Below are 22904 nucleotides of genomic sequence, written 5' to 3' on the forward strand. Positions count from 1 at the left end.
AACTCTGACTTTTAAATAAATCTTTAAAAAAAATTGAGATTGGCCGGCTCCGCGGCTCACTAGGCTAATCCTCCGCCTAGCGGTGCCGGCACACCGGGTTCTAGTCCCGGTTGGGATGCCGGATTCTGTCCCGGTTGCCCCTCTTCCAGGCCAGCTCTCTGCTGTGGCCAGGGAGTGCAGTGGAGGATGGCCCAGGCGCTTGGGCCCTGCACCCCATGGGAGACCAGGAAAAGCACCTGGATCCTGGCTCCTGCCATCGGATCAGCACGGTGCGCCGGCCGCAGCGCGCCAGCCGCGGCGGCCATTGGAGGGTGAACCAACGGCAAAGGAAGACCTTTCTCTCTGTCTCTCTCTCTCACTGTCCACTCTGCCTGTCAAAAAAAAAAAAAAAAAAAATTGAGATTGGGCCGCAAGGCGGAAGATTAGCCTATTGAGCTGCGGCGGCAGCACCCTGGGTTCTAGTCCCGGTTGGGGCGCCAGATTCTATCCTGGTTGCCCCTCTTCCAGGCCAGCTCTCTGCTGTGGCCAGGGAGTGCAGTGGAGGATGGCCCAAGTGCTTGGGCCCTGCACCCGCATGGGAGACCAGGAGAAGCACCTGGCTCCTGGCTTTGGATCAGCGCGATGCGCCAGCCGCAGCGGCCATTGGAGGGTGAACCAACAGCAAAAAGGAAGACCTTTCTCTGTCTCTCTCTCTCTCACTGTCCACTCTGCCTGTCAAAAAAAAAAAAATAAAATAAATAAATAAATAAAAATTGAGATTAAAAACAAAACGTCGAAGCATATATTTGGAAACATAATCAAGTTTTAAATAATGATAATTATAATTTTCATATATGACAATGAAATATATATGCTAATTATGTCTTTATTGTTTAAATATCTCGTTCCTGTAAGATGCCTTAAGTCTTTTATAAAATGAGGCATTTTGTAAGTAAAAATAAATGGTTTTCTTTTTTATGTAACAGGAAAAGTTGCTTAAAGCTAATGAAATACCTTTTGGAACAGCTGAAAAAGTTTGAAAGCCGCAGACTGGGTAAGTTCTGCTCCTATCATGTGAAAACTGCCTTCTTTCACACCTGTACCCTGGAGCCCAGCGATGACAAGTGGCGCCCTGAAGACCTGCCCCTCTGCTTTGACAAGTGCCTGGCGTATTTTCTTCAGTGCCTCAGGACTGAGCAACTTCAGCACTATTTTATTCCTGAGGTCAATCTATTCTCTCAAGACAAAATTGACAAGAGAAGTAAAGAATTTCTAATAGAGCAAATTGAATATGAAAGAAAAAATGGATTTCCAGTTTTTAGTGAATTTTGAAAGTATATTTAGAGAAAGAATCAAGAATTGGGGTGATGATAATATTTAAGAGGTTTGGAATTTGACTGAAACGAATATAAATAACTATTGAGTTCTCGCTGTGTCATAATAAATTCTAATCAATATATAGAACTGACTGTCTCAGGGAAAATATTAGTCCAGGAACAAGAAGCAAAAGGAATGTTTAAAATCTAAAAATATTCCATAGCGTGGAAGAGGAGTTTACTGTTCTGTGAGGCTTCCCCCCCACCCAAGTCTAGTAAGCAGGGGAAACCATCATATTTGTGCTTGAAATACAAGTTATTCAAGGGAAAAATTCTTGTCATTTGGCACTAACCAAAAAAAAAAAAAATCACAAAACAATATCAAGTTCAATTGAAGAAAAGAATAAAATCTATAATCACCTTTGTTAAGTTAATCAAGTACGTATCAGATGCCTCTGTCTTCTAGCACAGGTGGGGAAGGTAGTAAGAGACAATATTAGACATGATCATTGCTCCGTAAAACAGGTGTGCTTAGTTCAGCGTTTAAATATATTTGGAAGCAATGCCCTGTCCTGTATGTTAGGAGAAAAAAAAAAAAGCAAATGAAAAAAGAAAGAGCCTGCATGTCTCAGGAAATGCATGTTACAGAAAAATTCAAGGTAGTTTAATATATATGATTAAATATAAAGCATAACTTATTTTATTTTCAGTAACACGTCTAATATTCCGTTTTACCTTCTGAAAAGGCAGTGTACACACGTGGAATCCAATGCAGAGAAACGGTACGGAGGGAAACAGTAGTCCTCTCCACTGAGCCAGCATTCAGCCTGCTGGCACCTGCTGCTGGCTTTTAACATCTCCCTGTTTATATGTATTTTGCACATTGTCTGGTTGGCTGGTTTACTTTTTTCTCACTGTGCTGTAGTTCTTTATACATTTTGGACACTTACCCTTTGTAATCTATGTAACAAATAATTTTTCCTGCTGTGCAGGTTGTCTTTACCTTTTTTGGTGTCTTTTAGTAAACCAAGTTTTAAAATTTTAATGTAGTTGAATGTATCCGTCTTTTACATGGTTTGTGTTGCATACATCTGTTTAACAACCTCCTATGTTTGAAAATGTTAAGAGAGGCCGGCACTTTAGCACACATTGTGGGTTAAGCCACCAGTAGCAATATCAGCATCCCATATGGGCACTGGTTTGGGTCCTGGTTGCTCTGCTTCCAATCCAGCTCCCTGCTAATGCATCTGGGAAAGCAGCAGAAGATGGCCTGAGTGTTTGGGCCGCTTTCACCTGGGTGGAGCCCCAGCATTCTTGCTTCACCTGGCTGTTGCAACCATCTGGGGAGTGAACCAGTGGGTTTGCTCTCTCTTCCTCCCTCTGTCTCTCTGTAACTCAGCTATCCAAATAAACAAATCTCTCTTTAAAAAAGTATCACTGAGGCCGGCACCGCGGCTCACTAGGCTAACATTACAAAGTTATAGTAATGTAATCATTGGCTATTAATCTCATTAAAATTATGACTAACTGTGTGGGCAGGACAGAAATAGTAGCTGAGTGCCCATGTGGTGATAGTGGAGATTATCCTACTTTCTTATTACTGAGTAACAAGTGACCACAACTTTAGTGGCTTGAAACAACACACATACATGGGGAAGCGTGTTTGGTTCAGTGTTTGGGATGCAGGCATACCATGTCATAGTACCTTGGTCCAAGGCCTGACTTCCCTCCCGAGTCCAGCTTCCTGCTAGAGTGCACCCTGGGAGGCAGCACATGATGGCTCAAATACTTGTGTCCTTGTCATCTATGTGGGAGACCTTTAATGGGGTTCCTGGCTTCTGGCTTTGGCCTGGTCCAGATCTGACTATTGTGGGTATTTCAGGAATAAACCAGCTGATGGAAGACCCTCTGCTTTTCAAATAAATACATTTTTAAAAAAGCCTTCATTGTAGAGTAGTAGGTGGAGCCCCCACCTGCAAAGCCAACATCCCTTATGGGCACCAGTTGGAGTCCTGACTGTTCCACTTTGGATCCAGCTCCCTGCTGATGACCTAGGAGGAGCAGGAGGGGGTGGCCCAAGTGTTTGGACCCCTGTCATCCATGTAGAAGACCTGGATAAAGCTCCAGGCTTCAGCCTGACCTAGCCCTGACTGTTGTAGCCATTTAGGGAGTGAACCAACAGACAGAAGATATCTTTGTCTGTCTCTCCCTCTCTGTGGTTCTGACTTTCAAAATAAGTGAATATAATAAAATGCCCTCATAATATTATCTTCATTTCTATATGTCAGGATTCTGGTCATAGTTCCACTTGGGGTCTCAGGTCACTATAATTAAGGTGTGCCATCAATGTAATCATGGATTCACTGGAGAAGGAGCCACTTCTGTTGGGAGAATTTAGCTCCTTACACTTACTGACAGCTTTGGTTTCTTGCTCTCGGCTCCCAGAAGCTGCCTTTCATTCCTTGTTGTGGGAGCCTCTCAACATAGGCACTTATAAAGCAGCTCAATCCTCAAAACCACAAGGGATGCAACTCCAGCAAGGGGGTGCTGCGGTCCTACTCTACATAAGTATGTCTGCATAGCCATGTACGTCCCGTTGCCTTTACCATATTCTGCTGATCGGAAGTGAGTCACGGGCCCAGCCCCACTCAGGGGAAAGGGGGAACTCTTGGGGTGTGTGCCAGTTTAGCCAATTGTATTCTTGGCAGGGGAACTTTCGCTGAAGGACCACTCACTTCTAATACCAGTTGCAATTTCAGGGGATTCCTTAAACCACCCTCAGGGTCGGTTTTGTTTTGTTTTGAGATTTATTTATTTATTTATTTGAAACTCAGAGTTACACAGAGAGAAGGAGAGGCAGAGAGAGAGAGAGAAGTCTTCTATCCGATGGTTCACTCTCCAAATAGCTGCAATGGCTGGAGCTGTGCCGATCTGAAGCCAGAAGCCAGCAGATTGTTCCAGGTCTCCCACACAGGTGCAGGGGCCCAAGGACTTGGGCCAGCTTCTACTGCTATCCCAGGCCATAGCAGAGAGCTGGATTGGAAGTGGAGCAGCTGGGACTAGAACCCGCGCCCCTATGGGATGCTGGCACTGCAGGTGGCGGCTTTACCTGCTGTGCCACAGTGCTGGCCCCTGGAAATTCTTTACCTATTAAATAATAACTCCCGTTCTCCTTTCTGCCCCCTTGCCACCATTCTGCTTCTTTCATGAATTTAACTACTTTAGATATCCCATTAGTGAACTCATCGTATTGGTCTTTTTGTGAGTTTATTTTACTTACTAAAATGCCCTTAAGGTTCACTCATGTTGTAGCATGTGATAGAATTGTCTTCCTTTTTAAAAAAAAAAAAGATTTATTTATTTTACTTGAAAGAGTTACACACAGAGAGGTCTTCCATCTGCTGGTTCACTCCCCAGATGGCCTCAACAGCCGGAGCTGTGCCGATCTGAAGCCAAGAGCCAGGAACCTCTTCCAGGTCTCCCACGTGGGTGCAGGGGCCCAAGCACTTGGGCCATCTTCCACTGCTTTCCCAGGCCATAGCAGAGAGCTGGATCGGAAGTGGAGCAGCCGGGGCTTGAACCAGCGCCCATATGGGATGCTGGCACTGGAGGTGGCAGGTTCACCCGCTAGGCCACAGCGCCGTCCCGCTGCCTTTGTTTTTTAATGCTTATTTTTCACTTATTTTCATCTACTTGAAAGGAGAGGGAGAAACTGATCTTCCATTCACTGGTATACTTCTCAAATGGCTGCAAAAGCCAGGGTTGGTCGGGGGCAGAGCCAGAAGCCAGGAACTCCCAGATCTCCCACACGGGCTGCCTTCTAGGATGCAGTAGTAGGAAGCAGGATGGAAAGCAAGATAGCCAAGGCCGGTGCCGTGGCTCACTAGACTAATCCTCCGCCTTGTGGCACTGGCACACCGGGTTCTAGTCCCGGTCGGGGTGCCGGATTCTGTCCTGGTTGCCCCTCTTCCAGGCCAGCTCATTGGAGGGTGAACCAACGGCAAAAAGACCTTTCTCTCTGTCTCTCTCTCTCACTGTCCACTCTGCCTGTCAAAAAAAAAAAAAAAAAAAGGCAAGATAGCCAGAACTTGAATTAGCATTCTGATATACATATCACAAGTAGAGGCTTGGGGCCCGTACAGTGGCACAGTGGGTTAACGCCCTGGCCTGAAGCGCCAGCATCCCATATGAGTGCTGGTTCAAGACTTGGCTGCTCTTTCCGATCCAGCTCTCTGCTATGGCCTAGGAAGGCAGTAGAAGATGGCCGGCAGATTAGCCTAGTGAGCCATGGCGCCGGCCGATAAATAAATCTTTAAAAAAAAAAAAAAAATGTAGAGGCTTAACTGGCTGCACCACAATGCATGCCTCAGATTTTTTCCTTTTCAGGATTGAATATTTCATTGTATGTACATAAAAATTTTATTTGAAAGGCAGAGCCACAGAGAGAGGAAGAGACAGAGACAGAAATTTTATCCACTGGTTCTCTGCGCAAATGATCTCAAAGGCTGGGCCTGGGCCAGGACGAAATGAAAAGCCTGGAACTCTAGCCAGGTCTCCCTGATGAGTGCACTGTGTTAATCAATCCATTCACTCACTTGGACACTTGGGTTGCCTTCACCTTTTGGCTACTGCTAATGCTATGAACATGAGCATGAGCATAGAAAAATATCTGAGATATTTGCCTTCCTTTTCCATGGCAAATATCTGACTGGACAATTCTGAGAGCATTTATTTCTGGGCATTCTATTCTATTTTATTTTATTCTAGTTCTAATTCTATTCAAGTCATCAGTTTTTATGCCAGTATCATACTGTTCTGCTTAGTGTGGCTTTGTAATGTTTTGATATCAGGGAATGTAAGTCTTTCACGTTTCTACAGTTGCTTTCGACTATTCTGTGGTCTTGAGATTGTATGAATTTTAGAGTGAAAAATGTTTGTTCCTGGAAGACAAAAACCATTGGAACTTAAAAGTTCATATCATTTATTTGAAAAGCACACAGAGATCTCCCATCTGCTATTTCACTTGCCAAATGCCTGCAACAGCTGAAGCTGGGCCGGGCTGAAGCCAGGAGCCAAGAACTCATTACAAGTCTTTCACATGAGTAGTAGAGATCTAGTTACTTGAGCCATCACCTGCTGTCCCCTAGGGTGCATATTAGCAGGAATCTAGCTAGAATCAAGACAGCTGGGACTTGAACCTGATGGTAGGTACTGATGTGGGCAAGCAGTATATTAATCCCTATGTTAAATGCTCAAGCCCAGATGTTGAAATTTTGGTAAGAAATGCATAAAATGGATTGCATTGGGAGCTGGCGCTGTGGCATAGTGGACTAAGCCTCTGCCTGCAGCACCGGCATTCCTTATGGGCGCTGATTTGAGTACCAGCTGTTCCTCTTCCGATCCAGCTCTCCACTATGTCCTGGGAAAGCAGTAGATGGCCCAAGTGCTTGGGCTCATGCACCTGCGTGGGAGACCCAGAAGAAACTCCTGGCTCCCGGCTTCCAAACGGCACAGCTCCGGCCATTGTGGCCACTTAGGGAGTAGACCAGCAGATGGAAGACCTCTCTGTGTCTCTCAAAATATTTTTAAAAAGTGGATTGCATTGGGTAGTATTGACACCTTAAGTGTTATCTATGAAAAGAGGATGTTTTATCTACTTCATTTGAAAGGCTGAGTGACAGAAAATCTGCCATCTGATGGTCCACTCCATAAACAACCACAACAGCCAGGGTTGACCCAGGCCCAGGGGAAGCCAGCAACTCACAATCTGCTGCCCCATTTGAGCATTAGCAGGTAGATGGATTGGAAATGGAGTAGCCAGGACTCCAATATGGGAAGCAGAAGTCCCAAGTAGTGGCTTAATTCAGTGTGCCACAATGCCCACCTCAGCATTTTTGTGATTCTTACTGTACAATTCTTATGTCCGTGGTTTTAGTTTATCCTAAATATTGTTTTCAACACAACTGTAAAAGTTTCCTTAAATCTTGGTATTGTGCATGCATAGAAATGCACTTTCTGTGTATTGCAGTTTGAGTCTGTGGGGCTTTTTTTTGACAGAGTGGATAGTGACAGAGTGAAAGGTCTTCCTTTTGCCGTTGGTTCACCCTCCAATGGCCGCCACGGCAGGCACGCTGTAGCTGGTGCACCGCGCTGATCCGATGGACTAGAACCTGGTGTGCCTTCGCCGCAAGGGGGAGGATTAGCCTATTGAGCCAGCAGGGGCTTAGTATTCTAGGTCATCAACAAACAGGTCTTGGTTCTTTCCAACTTTGATTCCTTTTTTCTTGCCTCAGCTAGGACTCCTAGTACTAATGTTGAGAAGTGATGAGACAGCATCCTTGCCTTAGTTTCAGTCGTTCACTTTTAAGGTCTCTGAAGGCTTTTTATACATGTAGAGCTCTTATTACATTGACAGTTTCCTTCTATTCCTAATTGTCACACTTGGTTTTGGTATCACACACATTTACTTGGTTTTGGTATCAGGGTAATGCTGGCCCAAAAGGGTGAATCCAGGTGTTCTCTCATCCTTAGTATGGAAGGGGATTAAGGAGGATTACTGTACATTTTGCTGGGTACAATTTAGTGAAGCCATCTAAACCTGAGCTTTTCTCTGTGGAAATGTTTGAATATTTGCAAGAGTCTGTCTTAAGTCTTTCTGTGTTTAATTCCTACAGGTTCCTCCTGCCAACAAGCAAATCAGATTTTTTTTAAACACTTCAGATGTTTTGTTTTATTATGAAATTTGGTTTTATTATGAAAATGTTTCACAACATACAAATCAAACCCTCATCCATCATCCAGCATTGGGAACATATCAAAAAAATATTGCATCTAGCATTTCTAGTTTGAAGTAGAAAAGTTTCTTATGTTTGCTCAATCCCCCATTCTAGTGCATTTTGCTTTTATACTTGCAGTTTGCTCTCCTAGCTCCCCTGCCAGACACGTTACATTCTTTTGCCAGTGTAAACATTGCTTTAAATCTCCTAAACAAGCATATTTATAAAATACATTCCTAGAACTGCTGTATCAGAGGTATATGTATTTACCACTGATACGTTACTATGTTTCTTAGAAGCCATTTTACCAATTTTTACCTCTACCAACTTTTGTGCTATAATGACCTTTCTGTACAACTTAATACTTTCAACTTTGAAATTAGTACTTCTAATTCTGAATATACATTAGATTTTAGGCAACTTGTTAACACCTAATAATTAAAGACTTAGATAATACTGATTATAATAAACAAAAAGCCTAGTTTATATAGGCAGGCATTTGAAAGCCTAGTAGGTAAAATTTCACCTGTTAGGCTAATGCCACCTTTCAATAACACATCATTAATAAAACTTTTTGGGTTTGGCTTGAGGTCGTCCCATTTTTTTTTCCATTTCTCTTTTCAACTTGCTTGCATTGTATCTCTCAGCCATTGCAACAAGCTCCTCTGGGATATTCTGAAATAAAAATGTTATTAGGATTCTGAGTTTATTTTCTATAATATGCTAAAAAATCCCTCCCAATCATCTCACCCCAAATCATGTTAGGCCTTCAACTGCTTCCCAGAGCCTTAAACATGACTTCTCATACCATTTTCCACATATTCTTACCTCTGAGCCTGCTCACCTATTACCCTGGCTTACCTTATTCCCAACCCTTCCATACTTACAACCATTGTTTTTATTCTCAACAGAACTTGCATACCCACATTACATTAGGTTCCCCAATTAGATGGTCCCCTAGCACCTTCTCTTTGCCATGCCATAACTCTCATACCAAGCTTAAAAATTTGTTGGCTATTTCTGACAAGCAGTAAGCACTAGTACCTTTTATAATATACTACTGGAAACTGCACATGTGACAAGGAGATGGATTTGCATGCTCACCTGATTTGCTCTTTCCAGGATATGAATCAGTTCAGCAGCAACCCTCCAATCATTTCTCGTGATGAGGGTGATTGATACCCCTGTGTTTCTTCAGGGTGGGATGGGGGAGAAAATTCATGCTTATTTCACTTTATTCACTTTATTTGTAATGTACATTTACAATTAAGCTAACATTTGAATAAGACACAGGAAAACCAACTTTCTCAAGTCCAAATATGGAGTATACGTTAAGATTTTAGCTCACAAAACAGCAATTTGGAGCCTATATGGTCATCCCTCAGAATCAGTGGGGGATTGACTCCAGGCAACTTTCCCTCAAAATTCCAAAGGATCCTCAAGTCCTTTAGATGCAGAACCCATAAAGAAGCCTAACTATAATCTGCATTTGCTAAGCCAGCATAAGCAGGAGTGATGGTAGTGTTCCCATCCTCTTTCATAACCATGCCAAACTGTGCAATCTAAACATACAGATTAAGCTCTCAGCGCTGTGAAATACACAAGTAGCATTAGAAGCAGTTACAAGAAGTTAATCATGTCAGGATCTGGTTGAATCAGGAGCTAACCAAACAGGATCCAGAGAGCAGCAGAACTTACCTGCAGAACAAAATACATTTCTGGGTACAAACAGACTGAGGGGAGTGAACAAGAATCCAGGAACTGACCCCTTTCAAGAATAGAACATGCTTGCTTACCCTGCTCTTCCAGTACGTCCTACTCTGTGTACATATTCTTCAATATTCCTCGGAAAGTCGTAATTATAGACATGAGTGATATCATGGACATCCAATCCACGTGATGCTAAATCAGTAGCAATTAATATCCTCACTTTACCTAATGAGTAAAGTAAAATGAATTATTCTGACATGACTAAACTAAGACACGAAGAGTATTTGTCCTTTTCATCGTTGCTGACTTGAAAATGTTTTTCGTAGGGATATACTTAACAGCTACAAGTTACAAAGCATACTAAGCTTAGTAAATGGCTGCTGAACCATGTCATAAAGAGAATTTACTTAAAATATAATCTCCTATGCAAATTTTCATCTTGATAGTCAAGTGAGCATTTAGTGTTCTGGGAATTGTCAGTTGGTTCTTAAGTGAGAATATGAGGACGTATGTTAGGTATGGGCACCATGAAAAGATGCTGCCATTTAGCCAAGCCCAGTTCCTGGACCTATTCTGTTACTGCAATGATTACAAGTTATATTAATGTACCTGTTTTAAAGTTCTTTAACGCTTTCTCCCGATCACTTTGTTCTCTATTGCCATGCAGCGACTCTACTGATAAATGTTGGAGGACTAGGTCACTTGACAAATGATCAGCCCTGAAATAAAAGATGGAGTTGGTGATCTTATGTGATTATTCTAACACCAGCAATCCACCAGTTATTCAGCAAAAATCTGAGTTATGGACACATCACTATTAGCTGCGATTAGTATACAAATGGAAATCGTCATGATTAAACCAAAGTTCAAGAAAATACTTACACAATTTTTCTACTAACAAATACTATGACTTTGTCCTTCGGTGACATATTTTCCAGGAATTTTTGTATATGTATTCGTTTCTCTTCTTCTGTGGTAATGATTATATTTTGTTTTACTGTACTTACAGCCTAAAGGATACAGTACATGATTAGAGGCAGCATATAACGCCAAATAAACTTTTCAGATTACTAACAGTCACAGATTATCATAGCAAAATTAACTGTCTCTACTCAAGGTTTATACCTAAGCCATTTACCTTCATTCAAACACCCAAAATGTGACAACATTTGAATCCTTGAAAATGTGCTAAAAGTAACTGGTTCCTACTGTAGCAGTAATGAGTGAGACCAAATACAACTGAAACCATTTGGACTCAAAAAAATTTGTCTCTTTAGATAAGATTTTAGTAACACGAGAAATAATCCTTTACACAGCCTTTCCTGAATGATCATTTTTAAAAAATCACAATGTAATGAAACTGATTCTAAGATCTATAATAAATAATTAAAAGAAAAGCCAATTTCATTTACTAATGATGAATGGGCCAGAGAATTTTATAATGGAGGAGTCTGATATTTGAATCCAATGATTCATCCTAACTTAGGAACACCAAATTTCAGTACATATATGCAGACTTATGTTTAGACACTGATAATAACAGGGCTAATAAAAATGATTTATCAAGGAAGTGCAAACACTGACCAGATAGTTGATGGTTCTTGGAATTATGAAAAATTTAAATGGAATAACAGTAGTCAGGCTAACATGAATGGGATTTGCTGGGGAGTAGACAATATACCAAAATCAGCTATGTTCTCAAAATTTCCCTAATTTAATTTTTAAACTTTTCTAAAAATTAGTTTAATATTCCATAGTTTGTGGATTTAATAATAAAAACATGCTTACCACTAGATCCAAAGTTCCAACATACACAAGCATTGGTTCTTTCAAGTATGACTGTGCAAGCCTACGCACACCATAGGGCCAGGTTGCACTGCAAATAATGATACAACATTAACATTATTAAATCTCTTTAAGCATAGGAACCAATTCAATCATGGGAAATAAATAATTCAAATATTTATTTTGCCAAATACAAGTGTATCCTTTTCAATGTATATATATATATATATATGTATATATATGTATATATTTGAATGTTCTCCTCATAAAATTCATAAATCAAAGTGAAGCCGGCGCCGGCTCAATAGGCTAATCCTCCCCCTTGTGGCCCTGGCACACCGGGTTCTAGTCCCAGTAGGGGCACCGGATTCTGTCCCGGTTGCCCCTCTTCCAGGCCAGCTCTCTGCTGTGGCCAGGGAATACAGTGGAGGATGGCCCAAGTGCTTGGGCCCTGCACCCCATGGGAGACCAGGAGGAAGCACCTGGCTCCTGCCATCGGATCTCTACCTCTGCCTCTGCCTTCAAATAAATAAATCTTTTGAAAATGCATTCTATAATACAAGACAGGTATTCACTTATTCAAATGTTAGACCATAAGTAAATGCTTCTACAGAAATCTAAAACCTACGAAATCCAATAGTCAAAATAAAGCAGTCAGTCACACTTTCAAGTCATTCTCTAAAATACCACAATAATCTATCAGCCCGGGGTTCTAGGTTATATTGCAATCAGTAATTAGGCACACCTACCTTGTCATAATTGTTTGCCTATCTGGTCGAACGTCTAATAAAATCTTCATTATCTGGGGTTCAAATCCCATATCCAACATTTTATCAGCTTCATCTAAAACCTGCATTAATAATGAAGAATGTCCACTGGATTAGAATTTGGGAGATAATAAATGTAATATCCATCTCCCATATTATCTAAGCCACCATTTCTCTCCAGGTAAAAACAATGAACCTGTGGCTTGCTCTGTGGCGTAGCAGGTAAAGCCACTGCCTGCAGTGCCAGCATCCCATATGGGCACTGGTTCAAGTTCCAGCTGCTCCCCTTCTGATCTGGCTCTCTATTGCCTGGAATGCAGATGGCTCAAGTGTTTGGGCCCCTGTACCCGTGTGGGAGACCTGGAAGAAGCTCCTGGCTCTTGCCTTCTGGCTTCGGATTGCCTCAGCTCTGGCCATTGCGACCAACTGGAGAGTGAACCAATGGATGGGAGATCTCTTTCTGCCTCTTCTACTCTTGTGTTTAACTCTGACTTTCAAATCAATAAATAAATCTTTAAGAAAAATGAACCTATAGTTACAAGAAACACTGATGTTTTAGTTGGCTTTCCAATTGCCTCTAAATGTATTTAAAGAAAAAATTTGTCTAAAATATCTTTTATTCTTTATTTTATTCTTTATTAATCTTTATTCTAACAATACTCCTAGAATCTAACACCATTAGACAGTCCTTTTCCTCCCAGCATTCCAACCCTCTATTACCAAGTAGGTGACACTCTTGAGTCTAATGAAGTTATTCATCTGTAGATCATTTAACCTTCCAGGGGTTGCGATTACGATGTCGACACCTTTTGAAACATCTTGTATTTGTGCTTCTCGATCTCCACCACCATATATACAAACACTTTAAAGAAAATTCAGAGGTTCAGACAAAGTCTATCATATCACAACTCAATCCCAATTTACCTAAGCACTGGGTTTTATAATAAAAGGTCTGAGAATTAAAAAATTAAGGTTCCTACTGAGTTATTTTCCCTTTTTTGAGAAGGGCCCATGCTCGTGTATTGTATCTTAAGGAGACACGTTTTTTGGTCCATTACCTGACCAATTTTTTTCCTTATGGTTTACTGGCCCAAGGATGGGGAAAATCTATCCTCTGTTCAGATTCAGTAAATGTATATAATATAATAATAAAATAATGGGGAGGTTGTTTAAACAAGTGATTTGAAAATACTTGTGTAGGAGGGTGGGCATTGTGGCGTAGTGGGTAAAGCTGCTGCCTGGGTTGCTGGCATCCCATGAGTGCCAGTTCATGTCCAGGCTGCTCCACTTCCAGCTCCCTGCTAATGGCCTGGGAAAAGCAGCAGAAGGTGGTCCAAGTGTTTGGGCCCCTGCCACCCACATGGGAGACCCAGATGAAGCTCCTGGCTTTATCCTTGGTCCCGCCTTCACTCTTGGGACCATCCGTAGAATGAACCAGCAGATGGAAGATCCTTGTTTCTCCCTCTCTCTGTAACTGAGTTTCAAGTAAATATTTAAAATTTTTTAATACTCGTGTGGGAATGGTCAAAGAAATGACTTACCTTCTAAGATTTTTGTATGAATACTTAGAACATTCGGCCTGCACCTGCAGAGCCAACTCCCGAGTGGGTGTAAGGACTAACATGCCGGGGCCATTCCTTTTCTCCCTGCCACTTTGGAGAGAATAATGTTCGTGTTAAATGAGTTGTCTCTGATGCATGGTATATCCATTCAGCACTCAAGGACTCAAGGTGAGAATTTCCAAGGACGATAGACTAATCATGAATGACACATCTTTCAAGAGCCAATGGGCAGAAATGCCAAACCTAAGAAAATTTCTTACTGAGTTCTAAGCATTTACAAAAATGCATATCTATAATAAACATGGAAAGATCCAGAAAAGTCACACACTATCCAAATGTCTGCCTTTTCATTAACATCGATAATTTTTTAAATTTTTTTTGACAGGTAGAGTGGACAGTGAGAGAGACAGAGAAAGGTCTTCCTTTGTTGTTGGCTCACCCTCCAATGGCCGCCACGGCTGGCGTGCTGCGGCCAGCGCACCGCGCTGATCCGATGGCAGGAGCCAGGTAGTTATCCTGGTCTCCCATGGGGTGCAGGGCCCAAGCACTTGGGCCATCCTCCACTGTACTCCCGGGACACAGCAGAGAGCTGGCCTGGAAGAGGAGCAACAGGGACAGAATCTGGCACCCCGACTGGGACTAGAACCTGGTGTGCTGGTGCCGCAAGGCGGAGGATTAGCCTAGTGAGCCGCGGCGCCAGCCAATAATTTTTTTTCACACTGATGAGTAAACTATATTAGATATGATCATTTAAACAATGACACTCAGGGGCCAGCGCTCTGGCGCTGTGGGTTAAAAGCCGTGGCCTGCAGTGCTGGCATCCCATATGGGCACCAGAGACCCAGCTGCTCCACTTCTGATCCAGCTCTCTGCTATGGCCTGGGAAAGCAGAAGATGGCCCAAGTCCTTGGGCCCCTGCACAGGAGACCTTGAGGAAGCTCCTAGCTTTGGGAGTGAACAGAGGAAGGAAGACCTATCTTTGTGCCTCTCCTCTCTTCACTCTACCCTTCAAATAAATAAATCTTTAAACCTATAAAGAGAACCCAACCACAGGAAATCTTACACTGGTTGACAGTCTAGATGAATAAATCCAGGCATCAAATATGACAGTGTTTTCCCGGTTCCCGTTTGGGCTACTCCTATCACATCTATTCCTTGTAGAACTATCGGCCACGTTTGAGACTGAAAAAGAAAGAAAAACATTAAAGATTGTTTTGCCATCTTTCTGTCCCTCCTCTCTAAACTCAACAGGTTAAGGACTTTGTGGACTCAAAAGGCTTACATAGCCTTGTCAGCTCTTGTCAAGAGCCTCAGGTGGTCACTGACATCACTGCACTTACTCCCCATGTAGGACCTCTCTCCTTAATCAGTCGTACAATGAGAATTAACGGTAAAACTAGTCTTCAACAGTACTTTATACTTTGTGGGTCTATGTCGGTAAAAATAATTGAAATCTCTACTACGTATATAGTTGGTCTTCTGTATAAAGTCAATTAAAAATGAATCTTAATGAAAAATGGGATGAGAGAGGAAGTAGGAATTGGATGGGAGTGGGGGGTGGGAGGATGGTAATGGGGGGGAAGAAATGCTGTATTCTTAAAAGCTGTACATATGAAATTTGCCTTCATTAAATAAAAACCTTTAAAAATATAGAATTAAATAGAGCCTACCTGAATTGGCGTTGGCTTTTTAAAACCTGCCTTTTCAATATTTTTCATTACTTCAGGAAAAGTTTCAAAGGCATCTTCAAATGAACAGGTAGGATTCGGTACAGGACGTTTTTCACCTTCTTTCAGATCATCGCACATTACATTAAAATTTTCCTTCCTTTACAGAAAACAGAACCCGATTGAATGGTTTTGCATACTTTACTCAAAAAGGTTCCCAGTTCAGATCAAGTATAGGACTCTGCAACTGGTTAAAATCAGATAAAATTACGTAACATGAAACAGACTAAGTGGAAAAAATAGTTGTAGAGGACAGGGAAAATTAATTTTAGTTAGATAAGTGGTCTAATGAGTTTCATGAATGATTATGGAAAATTTAACCTAAAAATTCTAATTCAAAATTTATAATCAGACTTGGCAAAACTAGTAAGTATATTGTTCCATGAATATTTTTCTTAATTGTTCCTCACCAACCCAGTGGTGCCAAGAATTAGTCTCATTTGACAGGTAATCATAAGACAGGTTACTTGCCCAAGGACTGAGCCATACTAAGTATCTTATTTCATGCTATATCAGACTTAACAGTAAAAAGAAGGTTTATTAGATAACAAGTGGAACTGAAGCATTTGCTATTTCTGGTACAGATAATTTCTTCAGTTTTCAATTACTGGAGAATTAACAATGAGAAATGCCAGCTTTTACAGTACATTTCTAAGTAGCGTTATATTCTAAAATGTATAGTAATGCATAAAACAGTAAAAGTACTATGTTCTATACTTTAATGGGCTCCACAATAGGTTTCTCACCAGCATCAATCTCATGTGTAATGGATGTTATGGCTAATGTTACTAAGAAACATGAATTTTTCAGCTCCATTTTAATCTTCTGTGACCACTGGCAAATGTGGTCCATCACTGACCAACACTTTGTGGTTCCTGATTATATTCAGTTTGTTATACTAGCCATATTTATGTGCTAACTGCCAAAATTGTTGACTACTCTGCCTAAACAGGCCACTCTACATCAATACTAAATGTTTTATTACTTTAGCAATGCTTTAAAAATATCATGTGGGATGCAAGTCCTCATTTGAATAAACATGGAAGGTACAGACTTTAAATGACATTTCAAATCTTTGCCTGAAGAGCTACTAAAATTTAAATCGTTATTTTTATTATCTACCATAAATACATATACTTAATATACTAAAGTTGAAGAAATAGAAACCACCCACCTCCATGTGTCTATCTCTTCTTGTGTCATCGATCTTGTTTTTTCGGATTCTACATAAAAGTTTTTCTTAATCGGAAGTAAATCTGGGACAAAGGTGAAAATTACTTTAGCAGGAATTTACATTGTTAATGAAAGTGACAAGCCAAACTGAAATTAAGTTCACCATGCATTCAATTTTAGACAGTTTGCCACCCAGGTTTGTCGATCTAAGAGAACTCCTAGTTCTCTCAGAAAGACAAACTAAGTTTGTCCCATTCCCCAAATGGGACTAGGCCATGCTTTCTAAGACAAATTTGCAACTGACAAATATACTCAGATACATACCTTTCCTTTGAATGTCTGTCCCACTAAGAAATTTAACTTAAATCCTTACTCTCTAAAGCTTAAGTTTTTCAAATGCCTATTATTCCCTTTTCAAACTTCAATCTTTTCCCTATCCCCATATCAAGTCTTCCATCACATATATTGTCAAGGTGTCACTGGAAAGTTACAGGCAGAGGCTAATTAACAGTAGCAATAATATCCATTAATATTTTGGCTATATTGTATCAATTCCTTAGTTTTTAAAATTTAAATAGAAGATGTTCTATTTCTGCCTCATTCTAGCAGCTAAGATTTTTCTACCAAATTACTGTGAAATACTGTCCTTCATAATATCCTGTGAGAAATTTTATTTGGAATTCAAACACACACACACAAAAGCCATCAAGAATGATTATGCTTCTTATGATTTACTGTCTTGTTTGCCTTCATTGGCCAGAATATTCCAGGATCAATTTTTGCTCAATCACAGAAAAAATGCAGACTTAAAATTTTGCAAGTTTACTCCTTCCACATTCTCCCCAGGGCCTGATGTAGCTTTTTTTAATCTTTAGTCAGACTTTAAGAGCAGGGAGACAGAGATCTTCCGTCTTCTGGTTTACTCCCCAAATGGGACTAAGCCAGGCAGAAGCCAAGAGCTGGGACATTTAGCAGGAAGCTGGATGGGAAGCAGAGCATCCAGGACATGAACTGGTACCCACATGGGATGCCAGAGTCACTATGCCAAAGTCAGCTGCTATGAACTTTTTGCAGCCAGTTATACCTCCAGGCATAGTACAGCGCTTAATATTCATCATAGAAGCTATCATTCCTAGTGGACTAATTACAGAATTGTCATTTTTCATCTTATCACAAAAAATTAGGTAGACTTTACAGGATAAAAAACTGCAGTCAATAGAAACACATGTGTTAGGATGCACACTGACCTTCCCACTTCTTTTTCTCCCATCTCACAGCCTCCTCTCGAATTTGATCCCAGTCTATCAACGGCCGATCTTTAACACCATTGGCATCTGTGCTTACCTCTCTTCCAGAGGGTTGGAAGGCCTCAATATCTGTTTAAAGTATTTTTACCAAATGATTTATACAATAAATCCTGCCACTGTAAAAATCCAAAAACTACTTTTCTATTATAACCTGATAATGCTTGAAATGTAAAATTTGGTGTTTTCTTAAAACAGTACCACTGGAGGAGGAAAATACCGAGTCTAATGCATGCCTAAACTGTCACACACCATCTGCTGGGAGGCAGCGCTCATCACAGATGAAAACATGAAGCCTCAGAGGTTAGATTCCTTTCCATGAAACACCTATTGGCACACCAAGTTGCTTAAATCAACTTCGTTTTTACTTGTATGCTTCACTCCAAAATGGCTTTTTCTCTAATTGGTCTAAATTGATCGGAGACTTAAAAATACCAAGTCATTGAGGAGTTATTGTCATTTCTTGATCTAGGGAAGACAAAAGTCAGGAAGACAGGATAGCTTTACATAATCACTGTAACCTGAGCAGATTAAAGGCTCTTTTTAATCTTACTTTCCTGTTGGTAAACGTGAAATTCTGCCTTATTCATAACAGTTATCATTTGAGGAAAAACTGTTCTGGCCTCCAAGGAACAAAAATCACTAAGCTTATATCTAAGGTTTGGTACCAGGAAAGGAACCAGATGATGGCTTATAATATTGAAAAAAATATTAAAAACTCAATAGTCTTCAGTGGGCAAAAAATTACTTACCACTTTTGCGACTCAGATTGTAATTTTCTTGTTTTTTAACAAAGTCATCTATTACCGCTTTTGCTTTTGTCTGCATCGTCTTGCTGCCAAAAATTTTTACTTCCGAGTTAGGTGTTCCTTTTATTATCTAGATACAAAGGGAAGAACAGTTGAGTCTGAAGTGCACTTGCCCTTAAGGATCATTCAATTGCAAATATTATGACAGTATGTTGCAAATGAATCATTCCTGTCCTCCATCATTTCTGATGACAGGAAAGATATTTCTATCCACATAGAAATTTACTTTCTGGTTTGGTAGGGAGGAGCAGGACAACCTGTAAATTAAGAAACAGCTTGGGAATTCAGCAGTATTATAGGGAAATTACTCTGACATTTGACATTACTTAGCCTGAGTTCTCTTACCCATGAAGTGGTGTTATTTGCTTGGCTAATCTTACAGGATTATAGGGCTAGAGTGGGTTCATCCATGATACATATCAAGGTTACTTACCTAAATTTTTAACTTGCTGGGATTCTATATCTATACTTCTAAACTGTTATGGAGGTTAAGGATTCAAAGCTGACCGCAAAACTTTGATATCCTTGTTGATTCACTATTTACCTACAAGTGGTTCAATGCTTATCAGTCTCAGGGCTTACAGACACCCTATTCCAGCCAGGGCTAGCTCAGGCCAAAGCCAGGAGCTTGGAATCCCATCAGGGTCTCCCACATGGGAGTGGACCAGAGGATGGAATTACTATTTCTCTGATGACTTAAAAATTAAGAACACAGATGACTTACCTGTATTTTAGTGTTTGTTCTACTTTGTATCTCTTTTATTTTTGATCCACCACGACCTATTACACAAAGAAATATGACATTAATAGAGAATTTTAGTTCATTTCTCAAAAAAACCTTCGTGTCTTCCACAAACTATTCAAAGAAAGACTCCTAAGGCCCAGGAATCACATTCTCTTTGGAAAAAGCAAAGCAAGAGGTTTCTGGTTTGGTGGGGAGGAGCAGGACAACCTGTAAATTAAACAGCTTGGGAATTCAGCAGTGTTAAAGGGAAATTACTGACATTTGATACCACTTGGATCCTGAGTTCTCTTACCCATGAAGTGGTGTTAGGAGGATCTGTGGGTGGTAGAAGTGGGAACAAGTTCACTAACAGCATGCACAAAAACTGAATCCCAACCCTAGCAACAATGTGGAAAAACTGAAGCCCTTGTATAGTTGGGGCTGGAAAATGGTACAGTTATGGAAAACAATTTTCAGGTTCCTTGAAAATTAAAAATACAAAGGTACAAAGGCAGGTGTCGAGACAGTGGGTTAAGTTGCCACTTGGGATATCTACATCCCATTTGGGTATGAAGGCTAAGTCCCAGCTACGTAGCTTTTGAGTAGATGGCTCAAGTTCTTGGCACTGACGTGGAAGACCAAGATGGAGTGTTTGATACTGGGCCTCAGCCTGGCTCAGCCATGGAGGTTGCAGGCATTCAGATGGAAGCCCTTTCTATATCTCTGCCTTTCAAATCTTTTTTAAAAGTTTCCTTTATTTGAAAAGTAGAGTTACAAAGAAGCAGAGGCAGAGGGACAGTAATCTTTCATCTGCTAGTCACTCCTCAAATGGCTTTAATGGCTGGAGCTGGGGGCTCCAAAGCCAGGAGCCTGGAGCTTCTTCCGGGTCTCCGGCACCCTATGGCATGGCAGTGCTGCAGGCGGCAGCTTTACCCGCTATGTCACAGCGCTGGCCCCAAATATATCCTTTTTTAAAATGTAAAGGGGCTGCTGCCATGGCGCAGTAGGTTAATCCTCTGCCTGCGGTTCAGCATCCCATATGGTCACCGTTTCTAGTTCTGGCTGCTCCTCTTCCAATCCAGCTCTCTCCTATGGCCTGGGAAAGCAGTGGAAGATGGCCCAAGTTCTTGGGCCCCTACACCCGCTTGGGAGACCCGTAGGAAGCTCCTGGCTTCGGATCGGCACAGCTCCAACCATTGCGGCCATTTGGAGAAATGAACCAACAGTCCGAAGACCTTTCTCTGTTTCTCCCTCTCACTGTAACTCTCTCTCTCAAATAAATAAAATCTTTTTAAAAAAATAAAATGTAAAAACAAAACTACCATTTGATCCATCCCTGGGAATATACATCCTGAGAACTGAAAACCCCCCTTGTTCCAAGCTGCAAAATTCACAATGATCAAGAGTTGAGAAACTGAGGTGGCCAGCAAGGGATAAATGGACTAACAAAATAACAAATATACATAACAAGGGACAGGCATCTGCCCTTTAAAAGGAAATCCTATCACAGGACACAGAAGGGATAAGCATTCATCTTGTGAGATAAGGCAAGCTAAAATAGCCAATCACACACACAAAAGACAATCACTGCATTATAGTAGTATCTAAGGTAATCGAGAATTTTCTTGCAAACCTAGTGGTTTTTTCTTTGGAGCACAGCTGACAGTCTCCCGAGCAGCCACCAATGGGCCCTGTGCCGCACTACTAAATAGATCCACAAAATCTGTTCATCTTCTCAGAACCAGTTTAAAAAGTACAATGCTAAAAAACTCAATTCTAGTTATCCCAATTATTCCAGTCATTTGAAAATGATTCTCAAAAAAATCTAAAATGAATGTTAAGACTCAACATGTACTTAAAAATCACTTTTCAGCAGACAAGGTATCTCAGCAAAGCTAGAGAAACGAAAGAGTTAAGGCTGATCCTCTGGGTAGCCGTGCCATATCCTACATGTTTTCTTTGATTAACAGTTCTAAATTGTACTCATCCAAAGACGATTTCAGTTTTTGTTCATTTTTGATGCTGTCAAAGACCTGTCCCCTTCAGCCTCCCTCGACATCCCAATGATCTCTAGAAGTTTATCTCCCAAAAACATCTACATAAACTATCCGGTTTGCATGAAATGGCATTGTACCACCTGAAAGTCTTCGAGATAGCGGAGAGCAGGCTCTCATTACCGGAGAGCCGACGGGAGGTGAAGCGGACGCGGAGGGCGCGCCACTGCCCGGGCCCGCCCCGCCCCCCACCGACCTCCTCCCCAGGCCCAGCGCACCGCAACCATTCCCCCGCTCTTACCGATGACTGCGCCGACCAACTCGCTCTTCAAGTCGAAACAGAGAGGCGATTCCCTGCGACTACCGACCACGATGTCGCGTCCGGAGGGCTCGCTCCAGGAACCTCCTCTGCCGCCCCTGTTACCTCCCTGACCTCTTCGCCCGGGTTGCTCCGACGGCCTCTGCCCCGCAGCTCGAGGCGCAGCCGACCCTCGCCGGGCAGCAACGACCCAAGCGGAGGCGTTAGGTCCTCCGCCTTGCGTAGACATCCTAAAAAAGTTCCGGCGCTTCCGACGTCGCTCCCGTCCGGCAGTGCACCGCGCGACTGCGGCGTCCGAGAATCCCTGTGCCCGGGCATCCACGCAGCCGCCTTTTAAGGACCTCCCCATGACAGTCCCGCCCCCGCCCCCGCCCCCGGTCCGCCCTACTCGAGCCATTGGCTGGCGAGCATTGTGGGCGGGCCCTCTCCACCCCCCCCCCCCCGGGCCAACCCCCTCCCTTGATCGTGGGAGCGCGCCTTGAATGAATCATGCGCCAACAGTATGTTACTTTTAGGCGTGGGACTTCTGCGCGGCTCCCACGTTACCCCCTGCGACTTATTAAACAGCACCTCCGGGAATGCACCTCTCAGCGCCTCGAAAACATTTCTAAGCGTACCTCACAAGTCGGAGTCCCTTACGAAACGACCCAATTCACACGTTTAAAACTTGGAATCAAAAGGTTGAGGAAACAGTATTTAATCTTGCCACAGGAGCAGCATTTAGATGTGTTTACGTCGATTTTAGGTTTTAAAATGGTCAGAACCTACTAAATAATTCACTGGGTTGAGAGAGACTTTTGGACCCTTCACAAGCCACCACTTGAAGTTCATGTTATAGTTTTCAAGCTCAGGAAAGATATTGAATAAATGCCTGAACCAGTCCCATAACTGTGGCCACGCGTCTCTGGGCTGTAAGCCAAGTGGGAATGCCCTTGCTTTGACTACGATTTTTGGATTGT

At 41.9% G+C, this 22904-nt stretch overlaps 2 protein-coding genes across 7 annotated transcripts in view; one reads left to right on the forward strand and one right to left on the reverse strand.

Moving 5' to 3' along the window:
• CGAS (cyclic GMP-AMP synthase) overlaps positions 1 to 2340 on the forward strand; it is a 22745-nt gene extending 20405 nt beyond the window's left edge. For 2 of the 5 annotated variants that reach the window (XM_070073885.1, XM_051855521.2), the window contains one exon: positions 966 to 2340. In XM_070073885.1, the coding sequence (XP_069929986.1) occupies positions 966 to 1311 (346 nt within the window). In that variant the 3' untranslated portion in view covers positions 1312 to 2340. The remainder of the gene's footprint in view (positions 1 to 965) is intronic. The other 3 variants (XR_011388649.1, XM_070073884.1, XM_051855522.2) reach the window with 3 other exon arrangements.
• DDX43 (DEAD-box helicase 43) lies at positions 1882 to 22274 on the reverse strand. Of its 2 annotated transcripts, XM_008263107.4 has the most exons (16): positions 21928 to 22271; positions 19633 to 19688; positions 18852 to 18978; positions 18043 to 18171; positions 16797 to 16878; positions 15566 to 15722; positions 14959 to 15077; positions 13875 to 13985; positions 13054 to 13195; positions 12316 to 12416; positions 11570 to 11657; positions 10664 to 10791; positions 10391 to 10500; positions 9868 to 10006; positions 9176 to 9263; positions 1882 to 8746 (listed from the first exon to the last, which is right to left on the reverse strand). In XM_008263107.4, the coding sequence occupies exons 1-16, from the start codon at positions 22172 to 22174 to the stop codon at positions 8633 to 8635; spliced, it is 1938 nt and encodes a 645-aa protein (XP_008261329.1). In that variant the 5' UTR covers positions 22175 to 22271; the 3' UTR covers positions 1882 to 8632. The 2 variants fall into 2 exon arrangements, with proteins under 2 accessions (XP_008261329.1, XP_051710506.1); XM_051854546.2 differs by lacking the exon at positions 18043 to 18171 and having other exon boundaries at positions 21928 to 22274.
• Between the last annotated feature and the right edge of the window lie 630 nt (positions 22275 to 22904).

The sequence above is a fragment of the Oryctolagus cuniculus genome, chromosome 5 (genome assembly GCF_964237555.1).
Source record: "Oryctolagus cuniculus chromosome 5, mOryCun1.1, whole genome shotgun sequence".
NCBI lineage: Eukaryota > Metazoa > Chordata > Mammalia > Lagomorpha > Leporidae > Oryctolagus > Oryctolagus cuniculus.

Bases quoted from the DNA above. Each gene is read 5' to 3' on its own strand.
- DDX43 (XM_008263107.4), bottom strand. From the start codon at position 22,174: ATGTCTACGCAAGGCGGAGGACCTAACGCCTCCGCTTGGGTCGTTGCT. The intron at 12,417-13,053 runs GTAATAGAGGGT...TTATTAATGCAG, and splicing joins TCAAGAGTGTCACCTACTTG to GTTTTAGATGAAGCTGATAA. The intron at 10,007-10,390 runs GTACATTAATAT...TTTACTCATTAG, and splicing joins GTTAAAGAACTTTAAAACAG to GTAAAGTGAGGATATTAATT.